Here is an 18,461-nt window from a genome sequence, read left to right as displayed (position 1 = left end):
AATGTACTACCTTTGATCTTTTACATGATGCTAATAAAAGTGTCTATAGCAGGTATTTTTAACTCATTTCTAGTCTCAATAGTCTTTCAAATTTTCACCATTAAATATGATAGATAGTTTATCCAACTTTGTAGAGGCTCATCATCAGATTAAGTGGGTTTCCTTCTATTTATTTTTAAAATTCTAAACAGTTTATAAATTTATCAAAAGCTTTTTACACATTCATTAAGATTAATATATGGCTTTTTTATTTTTGTGTTGACTAGATAGGTAGATAGATAGATAGATAGATAAATATCCAGAGGTTATAATTATTATTTCTTGGAGGATCAGTCTCATACAAAATTACTTCACCACAACTGCAACCCAAAGTCAGGATATCATCTTTTTAAAGTTTCTCTTCCATTTCAGGCCCATTTCCCAACTGGATTGCCTAAATTGTTCTTAGTAGCATTTAGTTTTTCTTTATACATACTGCATATGAAACATTGTGAGTTTTTATTTGTTGCAAATGTTCCTAATCTGTGACTTGCTTTATCATTGTCTCAGCATCTTTGGATGAATAGAATATATTCCAAAGTTACAACTTTATTTGAAATTTTGTTTCAGGTTATTGTAGCACACTCAAGAAACTGCCTATCCCAAAGCCATAATACATTCTCTTGTTATCTTCTATAAGATTAATTATTTTGTATTTTATATTCACACTATTTTATAGCCTATAACATTATTATATTGATTCATCTGAATTTACTATTCTAAATACCATAAAACAAGTACCAGGATACTAGGAATTTTTTCTTTCCATATTGGTAGCCAATTGACCCATGTTGATGGAAAAAAAAAATTTGCCCAATGCTGTATTTTATCAATGGTCTCATTAATCAACTTATATATATTATATACATTATATACAGTATGTTGGCTTATTTGTTTACTATTGAAATATAATAGTCTCGGGGCTCCTGGGTGGCTCAGTTGGTTAAGCGTCCAACTTCGGCTCAGGTCATGATCTGTCTGTGAGTTCGAGCCCCGCGTCGGGCTCTGTGCTGACAGCTCAGAGCCTGGAGCCTGTTTCAGATTCTATGTCTCCCTCTCTCTCTGCCCCTCCCCTGTTCACACTCTCTCTCTGTCTCAAAAATAAATAAACGTTAAAAAAAAAAGAAATATAATACTCTCTCGGTAACATAAACGTTGGTGTCTGGCAATTTAAGTCCTCCAAATTCACTATTATATTAAGTGAGTGACTTAGTTATACTTGGCTACCTAAATTTTCATGTTAATAAAACTATCTGCTGAGACTGTATGGACATGGAATCAAATTTGTACATCATTTGGTGATGGGAACTTCTGCTTCTTCTGGGTGAGAAAACTAGAAAAAAAAACAGAAAAAAAGCAAATATCATGTGCTTGAATGCAATCTAGAGTTGCTGAACAATGATAACTAGGTGCTGAAGATATTGGAGAGGGGATAATGACACATTTGAGCTGAGTTCTTTGGGTGTTTTAATCTCAGCATCTGTAGATTCCAGGCATTGGTAGAATGTGAAAATTCAAGGTTTCCTCTGCAGTAGACCACTATTGGGCATGGGGTACAGAAAAGTAACAGGGACAAAAATGCAGGTGCTTTTTGCCTCAGGATATTTGTCAATTACTTTGCCACATGGGTTAGGGCACCTCAAAGAAAGTATACTGAAAACTAGAATAAAGCTTTTAGAATTCTCATAAAACAGAAAGTTTTGGAGATGAGAGGTTTGATGAGCAGGCATTCAGTTGAATATTCTAGAGACTCAAGAACATAAGAGGTAATCTGGGCCTTGTTGAGTAAGTAAATGCCTAAAACTATTATTACCAGGCAGAGAGAATGGCAAACCACCCTTTTAAAAAACTTCAGTATTATTTGGAGGCTTTACATTTTTATGTTCAATGTCAAACATTCAAAAATAATAAGATTATAATAAATTTCTAGGTATGGCAAAAGATAAATTAAAAACAACACACAAAAAAATCAAATAAAGGATGCTAGATCCTAGGCGTGTTTTCATCTGATTGTTGAAAGAAGCTTGATAGAATTGAGAAAAAAGGGAAAGAAAAAAAAAAAGAAAAAAAGAAAGACAACGTTTGAAAATTTAAAATAAGAATACAATAAAATAGAATATAATGAAATGATGAAAGTAAAACAGAATAAAACATTTACAAATATTTCAAAATTATAGTAGAAAAAGTTAAAGAAAAATGTTTTTTATAGAAAAAGAAAATAAATCATATTCTGTACTCACAAATAAGAAAAACAAAAAAAAAAATGAATAGATGGCCCAGTGAACAGAATGGAATACAATTAAAATTGTTTCCAGTTTCCCCTACAAGTCAAACTATGAAACACTTCATAGTCTGTAAACTAAGCAGGCAGAGAGACTTGTGATGTTTGTTCCTCTAGAGCGCTGTCGGCACAGTTGGACTTGGTGGGGCTTGGCATAACAGCTCCATTCTTCACTAGACAGTGCTGCTTAGTGTCCTGTGGTGGATCTTTGTGGCAGGTGTACACATGCATGCGCATGCACAGGAGAGGTGAAAATGGCATCACCCAGCTACCCAGTCTCTAGTATCAGAACTCTGTGCTCTTGCCCACCGGCAACCAAACATCCCTCCTTTGTCTCCCGCTTCAGTCCACTCCCCACTTCTACACTGCGACCAAACCGTCAGCCCACCAGGCAGCAACTCCCTCCTGAGTTTTATCTCAGAGACGGCTGTGTTACCAAACCCAGCACTGAGGGCCCTGCAGCTTTGACCCACTCAGACCCTCTGGGGGAGGGTTTGCTGAGCAATGGCCTGGTGCCTGGCCTGCCTACCCCTGGGAACGTTCAGATCATCTTGCTGCTGAAGATGTCCAGAGACTGCAGCTGGGTGCCAGCCTGCCCCTGAAAAAGTTTGCATGATCATGTAGCAGCAGCCTTTCAGGGATTATGGTAAATCACAACATACATCTGGCACCAGGATTCACCACCCCTTAATGTCCTTATTCCAACATCAGCAAACATGGCTGTCCTCCAGGGTCTGCTGGGACCTTTGCCTGTGGGGAGGCTGCACAGCCTCTACCATATGTCCTCTCAGACACCTCAGATTTCGCTGTATGATCCTGGGGATTTGCCCTTCCCACCAGAGCTCTGCCAGGGATCGAGCTACAGAGTTTCAGAATATGCACTCTCCTGTTCATACAGTCTTAAGGTTATCCAAACCCTCTCCTTCCCCTTTCCCCTTTCTGCCTTTCTTGTTAAGTCCCTTATGGGTGTTTCCACTCTTTCTCTTTCTCTCCACCTGCTTTTGGGGAGAGTACTTTTCCTGTACTCTGTCCACTGTCTCCATCCTCTCCCCACAAGCAAAAACAGCTCCCTGCCCTCCATGGCTTCTCTCTCCCCCAGTTTACCTCTCCACACCATGAAGCTGCTGAGTTCTGTGGTTCAAGTTATGCAGATTGTCATGTTTATCCTCAGATCAATTTTCTAGGTGTGCAAAATGGTTTGGTGTTGATCTAGCTGCATTTCAGGAATGAGAGACACAAAAAACTTGCATGCTTCTCTGCCATCTTGGCCCCCCTCAATTTGCTAATATCTTGTTGAGAATTTTTGCATTCGTGTTCATCAGAGAAATTGGCCTAAAATTCTCCCTTAGTGGGAGATTTGTCTGGTTTTCGAATTAAGATAATTCTGGCCTCATAGATTGAGACTGCAACTTTTCCTCCCATTTGTATTTTTTGGAACAGTTTCAAAAGAATATATATTAATTCTTCTTTAAATATGTGGTAGATTTTCCCTGGAAAGCCATCCTGCCCTGGACTTTTGTTTGTTGGGAGATTTCTGATTAGTGTTTCAATTTCTTTGCTGCTTGTGGATCTGTTTCAATTTTCTATTTCTTCCTATTTCAGTTTTAGTAGTTTATATGTTTCTAGGAATCTATCCATTTCTTCCAAATTGCCTTATTTGTCCTTTTGCTTTTCTGTTAAGTCTGGCTAGGGGCTTATTATGTAAATTATTTTTTAAGTTTATTTACTTATTTTGAGAGAGAGATAGAGAGAGAGCAGTGGAGGGGCAGAGAGAGAGAGGAGAGAACCTTAAACAGGCATTGCACCATCATCTCCTGAGCCAAGAGATCATGACCTGAACTGAATTCAAGAGTCAGATGCTTAACCAACTGAGGCACCCCTCAGTTATGTAAATTCTAGCAAAGAACTAGCTCCTAGTTTTATTGAGATGTTCTACTGACTTTTTTAAATTTTGGTATCATTTCTGCTTTAGTCTTTATTATTTCCCTCTTTCTGCTGGTTTTGGACTTTATTTGCAGCTCCTTTAGGTGTAAAGTTAGGTTGTGTATTTGAGACTTTTCTTCCTTCTCAAGGAAGACCTGGATTGCTATATACTTCCCTCTTATGACTGCCTTTGTTGCATCCCAAAGGTTTTTGACTATCATGTTTTCATTTTCATTGGATTCCATGTATTGTATTAATTTCCATGTATTGTTGGGCTTTCCAAAAAAAATTATTTTGTTTGAATTTTGTGTGGGGCCCAAAATAAGAGAAGGTTCTGCAACAGGTACAGGCTTCAAATCAAGCTGCTTTACCACTTGGGCCATATGATCCAACATATTCCATGATGGTTGAAGTGTCAGTTGCAGGTAGGGATGCTCTTTGGAGCCTTTCGCAGGCTCCACAGATGCATATCATAATGCAGGTCTTTAGGATTTTGGAGGAAATCCCTGCCATAACCTATAGATAACTACTTTCTTTTTCAGAAACAGCTCTTGACCTGCTGCTGGGTCTTTGTAGAGATTGAATTCCTGACCATGGTCCACCGACTTACCATACAACCTCAGCTTCCTATCATGAACTGAGTGTTTTCTGACCCACCAAGCCATGAAATTAATCATGCACAACAGCACTCCATCATCAAATGTAAATACTAATAACATTATCAGGCCCAAGCAGGCCCTGAAGGCAGAGGTAAGTTACATAAATAAGTGGCTTAAATGCTCATGGTCCCCTCTATTGCCACACTGCCTTGTCTCTCCCTCCAAGTTTATACTTATGGCCTTATGGGGTTTATTTACCATTAGCTGAAGAAAGAGAAGACTTGGACCTAGTTTACAGATGATTCTGCACCGTATGCAAGAACCACTAGAAAATGGAGAGCTAAAACACTACAGTCTTTCTCTTGGACATTCCTGAAGACAACAGTAAAAGGAAACCCTCCCAAGAGGAAATAACTTCAGGCAGTGTACTTAGTTGTGAACTTTTCTTGGAAGGAGTAATACCATGACATGTAATTGAATATTGATTCATGGGCTGTAGCCAACGGGTTAGTTGGATGGTCAAGCACTTGAAAGGAAGAGAAGTGGGAAATTGGTGACAGAGAAATTTGGGGAAAACTTTAATAGATATAATTCTCTGAAAAGGCAAAAAAAGTGAAGATAGTTTTGTCCCAAGTGGTTTTTAACTAAATGGGGAACTCAGCAGAGAAGTTAATAATTTTAATAATCAGACGGAGAGGACGACTCATTCTGTGGATACTAGTCAGCCTATTTCTCTAATCACACCTATTCTTTCTGAAAGGGCTCATGAACAAAGTGGTCATGGTAACAGAGATGGAGGTTATGATTTGGCTCAACAACATGAACTTCCACTCACCAAGCCCTACATGGTTAAAATCACTGCTGAGTGCCTAATCTGCCAGCAGCACAGGTTAATTTTGTCAGGTGTAGCACCATTTTCTAGGATGATCAGCCAGATAGAAAACTAGTGACAGGTTGATTACATTGGACCTCTTCCATCATGGAAGGGACAATGTTTTTCTTTATTGGAATAGAGTCTTGCTATGGATTTTTATTTGCTTTCCCTACATGCAGTGCTTCTGCCAAAACTATCCTCCATGGAATTATAGAATGCCTTACCTATCATTATGTTTTCTACTCAGCATTTCTTCTGATCAAGGAACTAACTTCAGAGAAAAAGAAGTGTGGCAATGATCCTGGGCTCATGGAATTCACTAGTTCCCCACTATCCTGAAGCAACTGACTTGACTGAAATGACCTTTTGAACACTCAGTTACATCATCAGCTAGGTGGCAATATCTTTTGGGGCTGAGATAAAGTTCTCTACAAGACTGTTTATGCTCTGAATCGGTGTTCATATATGGTGCTATTTCTCACATAACCAGGATTCATGGGTCCAGGAATTGAAGGGTGGAAATATAAATGGGACCATTCATTATTACCCCAAGTGACCCACTAACAAAATGTCTGTTTCTTGTTTCCATGACTTTATGCTGTGCTGGTCTAGAGGTCTTATTCTCAGAAGGAGAAATGCTTTCATGAGGAGACACAACAATGATTCCTTGAGAAAGAGATTGGAATTTTTCAGGATTTCTCTTAGTATTACCATGCCCTATAATTAAAGCCAATAGAAAACTACCACAACAGGACTGCTAATGGTCCAGACCCTTCAGAAGTGAAGGTTTTGGTCACCAAACCATCCCAGGTGCTTTCTGAGGTCAAAGAGAAAACAGAATGGGTCGTAAAAGAATGTAGTTGTAACTACCAGCTACAACCACATGACAGTTACAAAAGTGAAGACTGTAATGTCATGAGTGTTTCCTCCTAATAATGTCATAAGTACATTTTTGTGTGTATATATACATATCTTAAGCAAGTATCTTTGTTTTCTTTCCTCCCTTACTCTCTTATAGCATAAGACATTTTGACTTTATGTCAGTATTTAAGTATTGCTGTTTTTAAATCATAGTATTTAAGTTAAAAGATATCAGGAGAATAGTGAACATCTTTCAAGGATTTTATCTACTTTTCTGGGCAAGGAATTAGTGCATTTTTGTTTGTATTCAGTATACTTATATCACATTATAGTTATGATATTTGGAGAATAAGTATATGATTGCAAGTTGAGCAGGGATAGACTTGTGATGATTAATTTTATATGTTAACTTACGAACCACCAGAAATCTGATAAATCATTATTTCTGGTTGTGTCTGTGAGTGTATCTCTGGAGGAGATTAGCATTTTAATCAAAAGATTGAGTGAATATTAACCTCATCAATGGAAGTAGGTATTATTCAATCTTTTGAGAAACTGATTAGAAAGAAAAAAAAAAGACAGAGAAAGGATGAATTTGCGTTATGTTTAAGCTAAGACATCCATCTTCTCCTGCCTGGGACATGCATTGGCATTCCTGGTTATCAAGTTTTGAAGTCATACCTAAACTTAGACCATGGGCTTTCCAAGTCTCCAGCTTTCACACACCCATACTAAATTTCACTATGACCTTCCCTGGTTCTCCACGTTCCACATAGTAGATCATTGGATTTTTTGGCCCCCATAAATATATGAGCCAATTCCTATAACAAATCTTCTCATTATCTATCTACATTATCTATCTACATTAGATATCTATCTATCTATCTATCTATCTAATTAATCCCTCTCTCTCTATATCATCTATCTATAATATATCTACCTACCTATCTATCATCTATCTGTCATCTCATCATCAATCATTGATATTCTATTCATTCTGTTTCTCTGGAGAACCTTGACTAATGCATTTTTTTATTATAACTTACTCTTAAGAATAAACATTTTCATTATAATTTTCTTTAACTCTATGAATGCTTTCACTATTAAAGTTGATCAAGCTTTTTTTTGTATAAGGTTTTTTTATATAAATTTCCATGGTATCTTTCCATTCTTTACCTTGAACCTTTATATAACTGAGGTACATCTTTTGTGAGCAGCATATAATTGAGAATTATTTCCAAATCATTGTTTTTTGATTGGCAATGGACCTGACTATAATGTAACTACATAGCATTGCAATTTAAAATATAATAGTGACCTTTAATCATGACATTAGATTTATTATAAACTTTCTTTATCTCATGCCTACTGCTTAACAGAGTTAGTGCATACTAACAATTAGTATAACTTCAAAAATAAATATATAATATAAAAATTCATAAATATGACTTTCTTACAAATAATTCATCTGTAGAATTTTATATGTAACTATAAATTTATATTACATTTGTTATATGAGAAATCTTCTATCTTTTCTTGTTAGATCAGAACCATAACATGCAGGTTTTGAATCCCAATCAGGCAATGCAGGTAACTGCGGTTTGTTTTGGTTTTGGTTTTTGGGTTTTTTTTGTTTGTTTTTGTTTTTGTTTTTTTCATTTTTTCTGTCCATTGAAGATAGTTATTCTGGAAGAATAAATGAAAGGGAAAAAGTTACTTGTTTGACCAATCAAGTTAAAAATGATTAATTCAACAAATAGCATGGGGTTACCCTTATTATAGAGTTCTATTATGTTATTTATTTTTAACCAACTTAATACACAAATGCTCAAAGATTAAATGTTATAAGACACAAATTTAAAACATCACACTGCAAATAAATTTTTAAATGAAAATTGGAAAGTCATTTATAGTTTACAATGCCTATGACATAGTTTACAATATTGAAAAATATTTTTGAATTCAATTTTTATTCTATGTAGCAATATATCACCATTAAATATATATTATATTATTTAAATTTATCTAATACATTAAATTTTCTGTTTCTCTGTCTCTACCTTTCACTCTTACATTATTTTATACTCACTGTGATATGATGGATTGTTTTCCTGGCTACTCCCTAGGTTCACTCTCACTTTCAAGTTGCCTATATATTTCAAAATAAATATAATCACTTAAAATTATATTTTCTTCAAGACTGTTCCACAAAACTCTGTATACACTTTCAATATTGATACAGCTTTGAATTCCTATCTAGGATCTGAGACTAAGCACTCCTTAAGAATATATTTCCACTGAGAACACTGATCAATTAGTAATCAAGATTAACAAGAGAAAAAATACATTAATATAAATTTACCTAAAAATGAATGCATAATTTTCATATTAATAACACTATTAGCTAAATAACATTAAGCTTTCTTGTGATTCATCTTCTGCCATATTTATTTCTATGAATTTTACCAGCTACTTTCTCTCCCAAAGATATTTGGTATCATTTTTCCACAATAAAGTCACCAAACATATGAATATCCTTTCAAATTGAATTATGTTAACTATTTTACACCCTGCATATTATTTCAGAAATGTTACATAACATTTTCAAATCATTTCTGTGAAACGTATTCTCTTTTATTTATATTATCTTATGAACTTTAAATATTTTAATAAAATTTAATGTTTATTAAGTAAAATGAATAGCAACACAGAACCCAAAGGCACAAATTATTTTATAGCAATTCCTCTGAAGAAAAGTAACACAAGTATAATATTTATTTTTATTTTTGAAGCATATTTTCAGATGTTTCTAAGGTTTTTTAATGAAAACTTATTTTATTTTTTCTGAAGATTAGCCTTGACTATAATCTCGATATTTCAGTCTACTATTTATTAACTTTTAATCTTTTCAACCTTTGGTTGCCTAACTTTCAATTTATTTAACAGCCTAAAAGACTAATTACTCTTTTAGATTTCTCTGTTTCTTTTTAATAAAATAGTATGCACAAAATACTTTGAAATATATAAATAATAAAAAATAAAGTAATAATGTTTAATACATATTTAATAATTAAGATCAAATAATAAAAAGAGGTAGATAAACATTAACTAAAAATAGTTTCCACTTAAATTTATCCCAACAGAGTTCAAGTTGTTACAATATTAAAATTCCTGACCTTTTAAATATTCTATTTATTATGCACTATACTGATTATTAATATATTAAGTATTATATTTTACATGAAGATAAAAATTAAATATGAATTATTATTTACATCATCATGCTGTTATTTATTAATAGGTCATATATACGCCAAAAAATTATAAAAAGAATGAATCTTAAATATGAAATCAATATACTCATCGCTTGTATACTCCTCAGTTCTCCATTTGTTTCTTTGGAAATAAACTTTTACCAGTGCGGCAATCAGTAAACAGAGAATAATGAAAAAAGGAATGAGTAGGAAAAATGGCCATCTTGTAGGTTTGGAATGATAAGCATTTTCAATGTAGCATCTTTCTAGGAGAGAAAACACCAGTGATTTGAAAGCAATTACCAGGAATATAATAAAGACATTTCTTAAAGGGGTCTATCCACCAAGATCTAACAACTGTAAATATTTATGCCCCCAACGCTGAGACACTAAAATATGTACATCAATTTGTCACAAACATAAAGAAAATCATTGATAATAATACAATGCTATAAATGGGGACTTTAACACCCCACTTAAAACAATGGACAGATTGGGGCGCCTGGGTGGCACAGTCGGTTAAGCGTCCGACTTCAGCCAGGTCACGATCTCGCGGTCCGTGAGTTCGAGCCCCGCGTCGGGCTCTGGGCTGATGGCTCGGAGCCTGGAGCCTGTTTCCGATTCTGTGTCTCCCTCTCTCTCTGCCCCTCCCCCGTTCATGCTCTGTCTCTCTCTGTCCCAAAAATAAATAAAAAACGTTGAAAAAAAAAAAAAAAACAATGGACAGATTACCTAAGTAGAAAATCAATAAGGAAACAATGGCTTTGAATGACACACTGTACCAAATAAACTTAACAGATATATTAAGAACATTTCATCCTGAAGCAGCAGAATACCTATTCTTCTCCAGTGAACATTTAACATTCTCCAGAATAGATAGCATACTGGTTCAATTCTCAGCCCTCAACAAGTACAAAGAGATCAAGCTCCTACCATGTGTATTTTCTTACCACAACACTATGAAACTTGAAATCACAAGAAAAATTTTAGAAAGAACAGAAATACTTGGATATTAAAGAACATTCGACTAAAGAATGAGTGGGTTAACCAAGAAATTAAAGAGGAAATTAAAAAGTACATTAAAGCCAATGAAAATGAAAACACAATAGTTCAAAATTTTTGGGATACAGCTAAGGCAGTCATAAGAGGGAATTATATAGCAATCCAGGCCTTCCTAAAGAAGGAAGAAATGTCTCAAACACACAAGCTAACTTTATACATAAAGCGGCTGGAAAAAGAACAGCAAATAAAGCCCCAAACCAGCAGAAGAAGGTAAATAATAAAGATTAGAGCAGATCAAAGATATGAAAAAAGATAGTAGAGGGGTGCCTGGGTGGCTCAGTTGGTTAAGCCTCCTACTTTAGCTCAGGTTATGGTCTCTCAGTTTGTGAGTGTGAGCCCCACATTGGGCTCTGTGCTGACAGCTCGTAGCCTGAAGCCTGCTTTGGATTCTGTGTTTCCCTCTCTCTCTCTGCCCCTCCCCCGCTCATGTGCATGCTCTCGCTCTCAAAATGAGTAAACATTTTTTTTAATTAAAAAAAATAGAACAGATCAACAAAACTAGGAGCTGGTTCTTTGAAAGAATTAACAAAATTGATAAACCTTTAACCAGATTTATCAAAATTAAATAGGAAAGGACCCAAAATAAATAAAATCATGAATGAAAGAGATCACAGCCAACACCACAGAAATACAAACAATAACAAGAGAATATTATGAGCAACTATATGACAAATAGAGCAATCTGGAAGAAATGGATAAATTCCTAAAAACAAATAAACTACCAAACTGAAACAGGAAAAATAGAAAATTTGAACAGACCCATAATCAGTAAAGGAATTGAATCAGTAATCAAAATCTCCAAACAAACAAGAGTTCAGTATGAGATGGTTTCTCGGGGGAATTCTACCAAACATTTAAAGAAAGTCTAGTAACTATTCTTTTGAAGCCATTCCAAAAATACACATGGAAGGAAAACTTCCAAACTCATTCTATTAAGCCAGAATTACCTTGATTCCAAAAACCAAATACTCCACTGAAAAGGAGAATTACATACTAATTTCCCCAATTAATATGGGTGCAAAAATTCTCATATTAGCAAAAAAATCCAACAATACATTAAAATCATTATTCACCACAATCAAGTAGGATTTATTCCTGGGCTGCAGGGATGGTTCAATATCCACAAATCAATCAATATGACACAACACCTTATTAAAAATGTATAAGAACCACATAATCCTCTCACTAGATGGAGAAAAAAACATTTGACAAAACACAGCATCATTTTTTGATAAAAAACCCTCAAGAAAGTAGGGATATAAGGAACATACCTCAACATCATAAAGACCAAATATGAATGACCCACAGCTAATATCACCCTCAATTGGGAAAAACTGAGACCTTCCCCCTAAGATCAGGAACACAACAAGGTTTTCCATTCTCACCACTGTGGTTCAACATGGTACTGGAAGTCCTAGCCTCAGCAATCAGATAACACAAAGAAAAAAAAAAAGGCATACAAACTGTCAAGGAAGAAGTCAAACTTTCACTCTTTGCAGATGACATGATACTCTACATGAAGAAAACCTGAAGAACACTACAAAAAAAAATTGCTAGAACTGATCCAGGAATTCAGCAGTCACAGGATATAAAGTCAACAGACAGAAATCAGTTGCATTTATATACACCAATAATGAAGCAGCAGAAAGAGATATTAAGGAATCGCTCCCATTTACAATTACACCAAAAACCATAAAATACCAAGGAATAAATTCAACCAAAGAGGTAAAATATCTGTATGCTGAAAACTATAGACAGCATATGAAAGAAATTGAAGAAGACACCAAAAAAATGGAAAAATATTCCATGGTCATGGACTGAAAAACAAATATTGTTAAAATGTTGATACTACCCAAAGCAGTCAACACATTCAGTGCAATCCCTAGCAAAAAAACACAAGCGTTCTTTACAGGGCTACAACAAACAATTCTAAAATTTGTATGGAACCAGAAAAGACCCCGAATAGCCAAAGTAATGTTGAAAAAGGAAACCAAAGCTGGAGGCATCACAATCCCGGACTTCAAGCTGTATTACAAAGCTGTAATCATGAAGACAGTATGGTACTGGCACAAAACGGACACATAGATCAGTAGAACAGAATAGAAAACCTAGAAATGGACCCAACTAATCATTGACAAAGCAGTAAAGAGTATCCAATGATAAAAAGATAGTCTCTTTAGGAAATAGTGTTGGGAAAACTGGACCATGACAGGCAGAAGAATGAAACTGGACCACTTTCTTACAGCATACACAAAAAAATAAATTTACCATGGATAAAGACCTAAATGTGAGACAGGAAACCATCAGAACCCTAAAGGAGAAAACAGGCAACAACCTCTTTGACCTCAGCTGCAGCATCTTCTTACTAGGTATGTCCTGGAGGCAAGGGAAACAAAAGCAAAAATGAACTATTGGGACCTCGACAAAATAAAATGTTTCTGCACAGTGAAAGAAACAATCCTTTTAGCAAAGCTAAAAGGCAACCAACGGAATGGGAGAAGATATTTGCAAATGACATATCAGATAAGGGATTAGTATCCAAAATCTATAAAGAACTTATCAAAACCCAACACCCAAAAAACAAACCAGTGAGGAAATGGGCAAAAGACATGAATAGACACTTTTCCAAGGAAGACATCCAGATGGCTAATAGACACATGAAAAGATGCTCATCACTCATCATCAGGGATGTACAAATCAAAACCACAATGATATATCACCTCACACCCACAGAATGGCTGAAATTAACGACTCAGGCAACAACAGATGTTCGTGAGCATGCAGCGAAAGGGGAGACATTTCTGCATGTTGGTGAGAATGCAAACTGGTGCAGCTACTCTGGCAAACACTATGAAGGTCCCTCAAAAAATTAAAAATAGAGCCATCCTAGGACCGAGCAATTGCACAATTAGGAATTGATCCAAAGGATACAAAAATGCCCTATGAAAGGCCTTATGCACCCCAATGTTTATAGCAGTGCTATCAACAATATCCAAATTATGGAAAGAGCCAAATGTCCATTGACTAATGAATGGATAAAGATGTAGTATATATATACAATAGAGTATTACTCGGCAATCAAAAAGAAGGAAATCTTGCCATTTGCAACAACGTGGATTGAACTACAATGTAATGTTAACTGAAAAGTCAGTCATAAAAAGACAAATATCATATGTGGAACTTAAGAAACAAAACAGATGAACATAGAAGAAGGAAAGGAAAAGTAAGATAAAAACAGAGAGGGAAGCAAACTCTTAAATACAGACAACAAACTGAAGGTTGCTGGCAGGATGTTGAGTGGGGGGATGGGTTAAATGTGTGATGGACATTAAGGAGGGCACTTGTTGGGATGAGCACTGGGTGTTATATGTAAGTGATGAATCACTAAATTCTATTCTTGAAATCATTATTACACTATATGTTAACTAACTTTAATTGAATAAATAAATAAGTAAATAAAATTTCTGGAGAGTCATTTAAAAAATAAATCATTTCTATATTTTAATATGACTATTAGCATAAAATTTTTAAACTTTTATAGTTTTATAAATTAACATGTTTTTAAATGAAGTAGATAGGTTTATAGCATCAGTGCCCCCCAAATTTTTTCTAACTTCTATAATAGTCCTATCCTTTGCTATTTATACTCAGAACTCTTTATTCTGTAGTTTCTCTTCAGAACTGTTTGATAATATAGATGAATAGAAAGTGTGACCCCTGTGGAGAGCAGAAGCAGTCTTTCTCAATACTCTATTTTTATTAAGAAATACTGTACATGTGATAAAATTTTCATGAGTTCCAAAATACCTTTCTTTTATTGTATTGTATTGTATTGTATTGTATTGTATTGGTGTGTATTTTCATGTCTTGTCTAAGAAATTATTGCTTATTCCAAGGTCATGTAGAAATTTCCCTGCTTCCTGGGGAACCTGGGTGGCTCAGTCGGTTAAGCTTCCGACTTTGGTTCAGTTCATGATCTCACAGTTTGTGGGCTCTGTGCTGACAGCTCAGTGCCTGGAACCTGCTTCAGATTCTGTCTCCCTCGCTCTCTGCCCCTCCCCCACTCATGCTCTGTCTGTCTGTCTCTCTCTCTCTCTCTCTCTCTCTCTCAAAAATAAATAAACATTTAATTTTTTTTTAAATTCCCCTGCTTTCCTCATGAAGATATATAGTTTTCATTTATGCATTTAGATTTATGATTTATTTCATATAAATTGGCAAGTTGAGATTTTAAGGATCAATGGTCTTATGTAGATATTCAATTGTTACAATACAATGTTTTGAAATGATTTTTATTCATTGAACTATCTTTGTATCTTCCTTGAAAAAAATGTTTAACCATATATCAAGACTCCCTATTCCATATTCCATATCATTGATCTGTTTGTATATCTATCCATTACCAATGCCACACTGTCTTCATTAACATAACTATATTTAAATCTGTAATATACTAAATTCAATATAAGGGAAATAGACTAAGCTTTTTTTCAGGGTGGGTTTTTTTAAATTAATTAATTAATTATTTTTTTTGGCTATTCTGAGCACTTTTGCAAATATTTTAGAATCAAATATTAATATATAAAAAGTTGCATGCTCTTATGATTGGGTTTTTTAACCTATAGATTTGGTGAGAATCTTAAAATAATAAACCTGGTGTACATGGTAAATTTCTCAACTTATTTTTATGTTTAACATCTGTCTGCATTTCTGTTTTAGTTTCAGTGTAAAGATATTATACATATTTTGTTAAATTTATTTCCAAAATATTATATTTTTATAATAGTATAAATAGTACTAATTATAAGTTGGTTTCCATTTACTGTTGTTATTATAAAACAATACTAACTTTTGAACATTATTTCCTCTGATCTTTCAAAATATATTACTTCTAGAAGTGTTTTGTAGATCCCTTAGGATTTAATATTGTACTTAACTACAACATATGCAGTCTCATTTCATCCTTTCTGATAATAATCTTTATGTTCTTGATTTCTTGTTTTTTGTTATTGCACTAGCTAGGATGGCTAGGATTTATGGGAAAATGTTGAATAGGTATGGTGAGAGCATAATTTGTTCCCCTGCTTTGAATTTTTTTTTTTTTTTTTGAAAAACAATGTACTTCATCATAAGTTGTATTAGGTACATTTTCTATTGATGCTGTTTATCAGATTGATCAAGTTTACTTCTGTTAGTTCGCTGTTTTTTAAAAAATTTCATAAATAGGTGTTGAATTTTTTGTCAAATGATTTTTATGCATCACATGAGAAAATCGTATACTTTTTAAAAATAATTTCATTAATTTGATGAATTCCACTGATTGACTTTCAAGTGATACAGGAGACTTGCATTTCTAAGATAAATCCCAATTAGTCCAGATTACTATCCTTTTAATATAGACAGCTATAGAATATGCTAATATATTGGTAAGAATGTTTACATCTGTTTTTATAAAAGATGTTTTTCTGTAACTTTATCTATGTTAACTTACTTGTCTGGATTTGGTATCAGGGTTATATTTTCCTTATACAACGAGGTGATAAAAGTCCTTCCTACCAGTTTTTTGAAGATGGTATTTCTTCCTTGCAAAAATTTTCTGGATATAACTTGTGAAAACATCTATTTCTAGAGTTGGGGTGGGGGGCTGGTTATTTTTGTTGGTATTGATATTTAAAAATTATAAACCCACAGGCTAAAGAAATTTTAATTCTGGTTTCTTGGTTATATCTTTGATTTATAATTCCTTTTCCATAGGAATGGCCATTTTTACAACTGAATAGCTTTATCAGCCTTGTTTCTTGCCCATAACTAATTGGGACTCAAAGAATTTATGTACTATTTTGATCACTTTTAGTCTGAGCTGATACAATTCCTTTAAAATGTGTGGGCTTCTTGTGTGTCAAATAAAAAGTACACCCCATTAATCAAAGGAAAAGTCATGCCCACAAATCTTTTTGAGATAACATTTTTTCTATATTGGACCCTGGTGAGGCTGCTATGAGATAACTTATTCAACATTCTTCATAGCCTTACTTTTTCAGAGTTTTTAGAAGCATTCTAATACAACACTTAGAAGACCTTTTGCATAGATAAGATCTATAAAATGCATCACTTTGGGTTTTTTTAGGATTTAAAAGAGTCTTACAGTCACATGCTTGACTTAATTAACTGATGTCAAATTTTATTGTTCAATATCTCAGATTTAGTTTTTAGCCATTTCTCTCAATAAGCATGTTTTGTTGGAAGAGTCTAAGGATGAGAATATTTTATTTTCAAACTAAACCAAACCAAAACAAAACACAAAATCCTGTCTTTTATATTTGATCTACATTTTACTTGAGAATTGAAATGTGTCTTCATTAATTATTATTCTCTTCTCATACTTTATCATAGGCAAATTAAATCACCTACTGGAAATCTTTACAATCTACCTGGAAATCTTGCTGACCAGAACCATAAATTCTATTTTCCATATTGTCACAGGCAACAGTGATGCCAAACAATTTGCCACTTTATAATAAATGTCCTTATTTCTCCAATTTCTAATAACATGTTTTAAAGCTATCATCGAATTGCTCACCAAGAGTATTCTCAAGACAATTTCAACATATACCAAAAGTCTTCAACAGTTTCCTAGATGACTTTCTACCTTCCATGTGCCATCCAATTCCAAAGCTAATGCCATATGTCTTGGATTCCTTTTATATAAATACACTATCTGGTTACCAAATTGTTTTCTATTATAGATAGAAAGATGTGCAGAAAACTTTACCCAAACATAGAAATTTAAAACAATCATTTAATTTTTGTGCGTCATGAATTTGGGGAATTCATATTTTGTGTCTCAATGTAGTCAAATTTCAAATAGGGAAGATGATTTTCAACAGAATGAGCATTCCAACAATGAGAGTTGCAAGAATTGGTATTCTAAAAAACCCAGTCAGAATCTCACTTCTATACATTTTATTGATCAGTTATACCACTAAAGTCAACCTGGACTCAATGAAAGAAGTGGTCTCTTCTGATTATTGGTGAAATGACATGTGTGTGCATGGACAAAAGCAATAAATTACAGCTGATTTGAAGATAAGTTACTGCAAACTAATTGTTCTACAGAATGGAAACAGTTTGAAATGCATTAAGTATACTCTAATGTTTTTAACTTATCAATCTATTACCATATGGCAAACACTGGAATGAATGTGGAAATGTTAAGAACTACCTCTAGCTCAAAATCTGGGAAAAGCTGCTTTAATTATCTGAAATTTAGGTTTTTATATTAAGATTGTCCCTAATCATCATTGGATATGCTTGGCTTACTCTAAAATCCATCTTCTTTGAAGAAAAATTGTAGGAAACTACATTTTCTAAGAACTCCAGACTTCTAGTTATATTAGGCTAACAGGAGTAACTGAAAAACTTTTGGAGGGTCAGAATAGTCAAATTATTTATAGTATTTAACCCCTGTCTCTGCACCTTCTCCCATAGTGGCTTATATGCTCTAGAACTCTTCATGATAGATAGTACCTCTGCTTGTGATCTACATGCTGGTATGTAACCCTGACCAT

General features: G+C 34.1%; 1 protein-coding gene across 4 annotated transcripts in view; it reads right to left on the bottom strand.

Moving 5' to 3' along the window:
• Positions 1-8,666: 8,666 nt before the first annotated feature.
• Positions 8,667-18,461, bottom strand: part of ADAM2 (ADAM metallopeptidase domain 2) — a 136,626-nt gene continuing 126,831 nt past the window's right edge. For 3 of the 4 annotated variants that reach the window (XM_049631467.1, XM_049631466.1, XM_049631468.1), the window contains 2 exons: positions 9,938-10,097; positions 8,667-8,726 (listed from right to left, as the gene is read on the bottom strand). In XM_049631467.1, coding sequence (XP_049487424.1) covers positions 8,693-8,726; positions 9,938-10,097 — 194 coding nt within the window. In that variant the 3' untranslated portion in view covers positions 8,667-8,692. The remainder of the gene's footprint in view (positions 8,727-9,937; positions 10,098-18,461) is intronic. The other variant, XR_007457984.1, reaches the window with a different exon arrangement.

This window comes from Panthera uncia, chromosome B1, assembly GCF_023721935.1.
Source record: "Panthera uncia isolate 11264 chromosome B1, Puncia_PCG_1.0, whole genome shotgun sequence".
Classification (NCBI taxonomy): Eukaryota; Metazoa; Chordata; class Mammalia; order Carnivora; family Felidae; genus Panthera; species Panthera uncia.
Note: the sequence above shows the minus strand (reverse complement) of the source record. Positions and strands in the feature narration are given on the sequence as shown.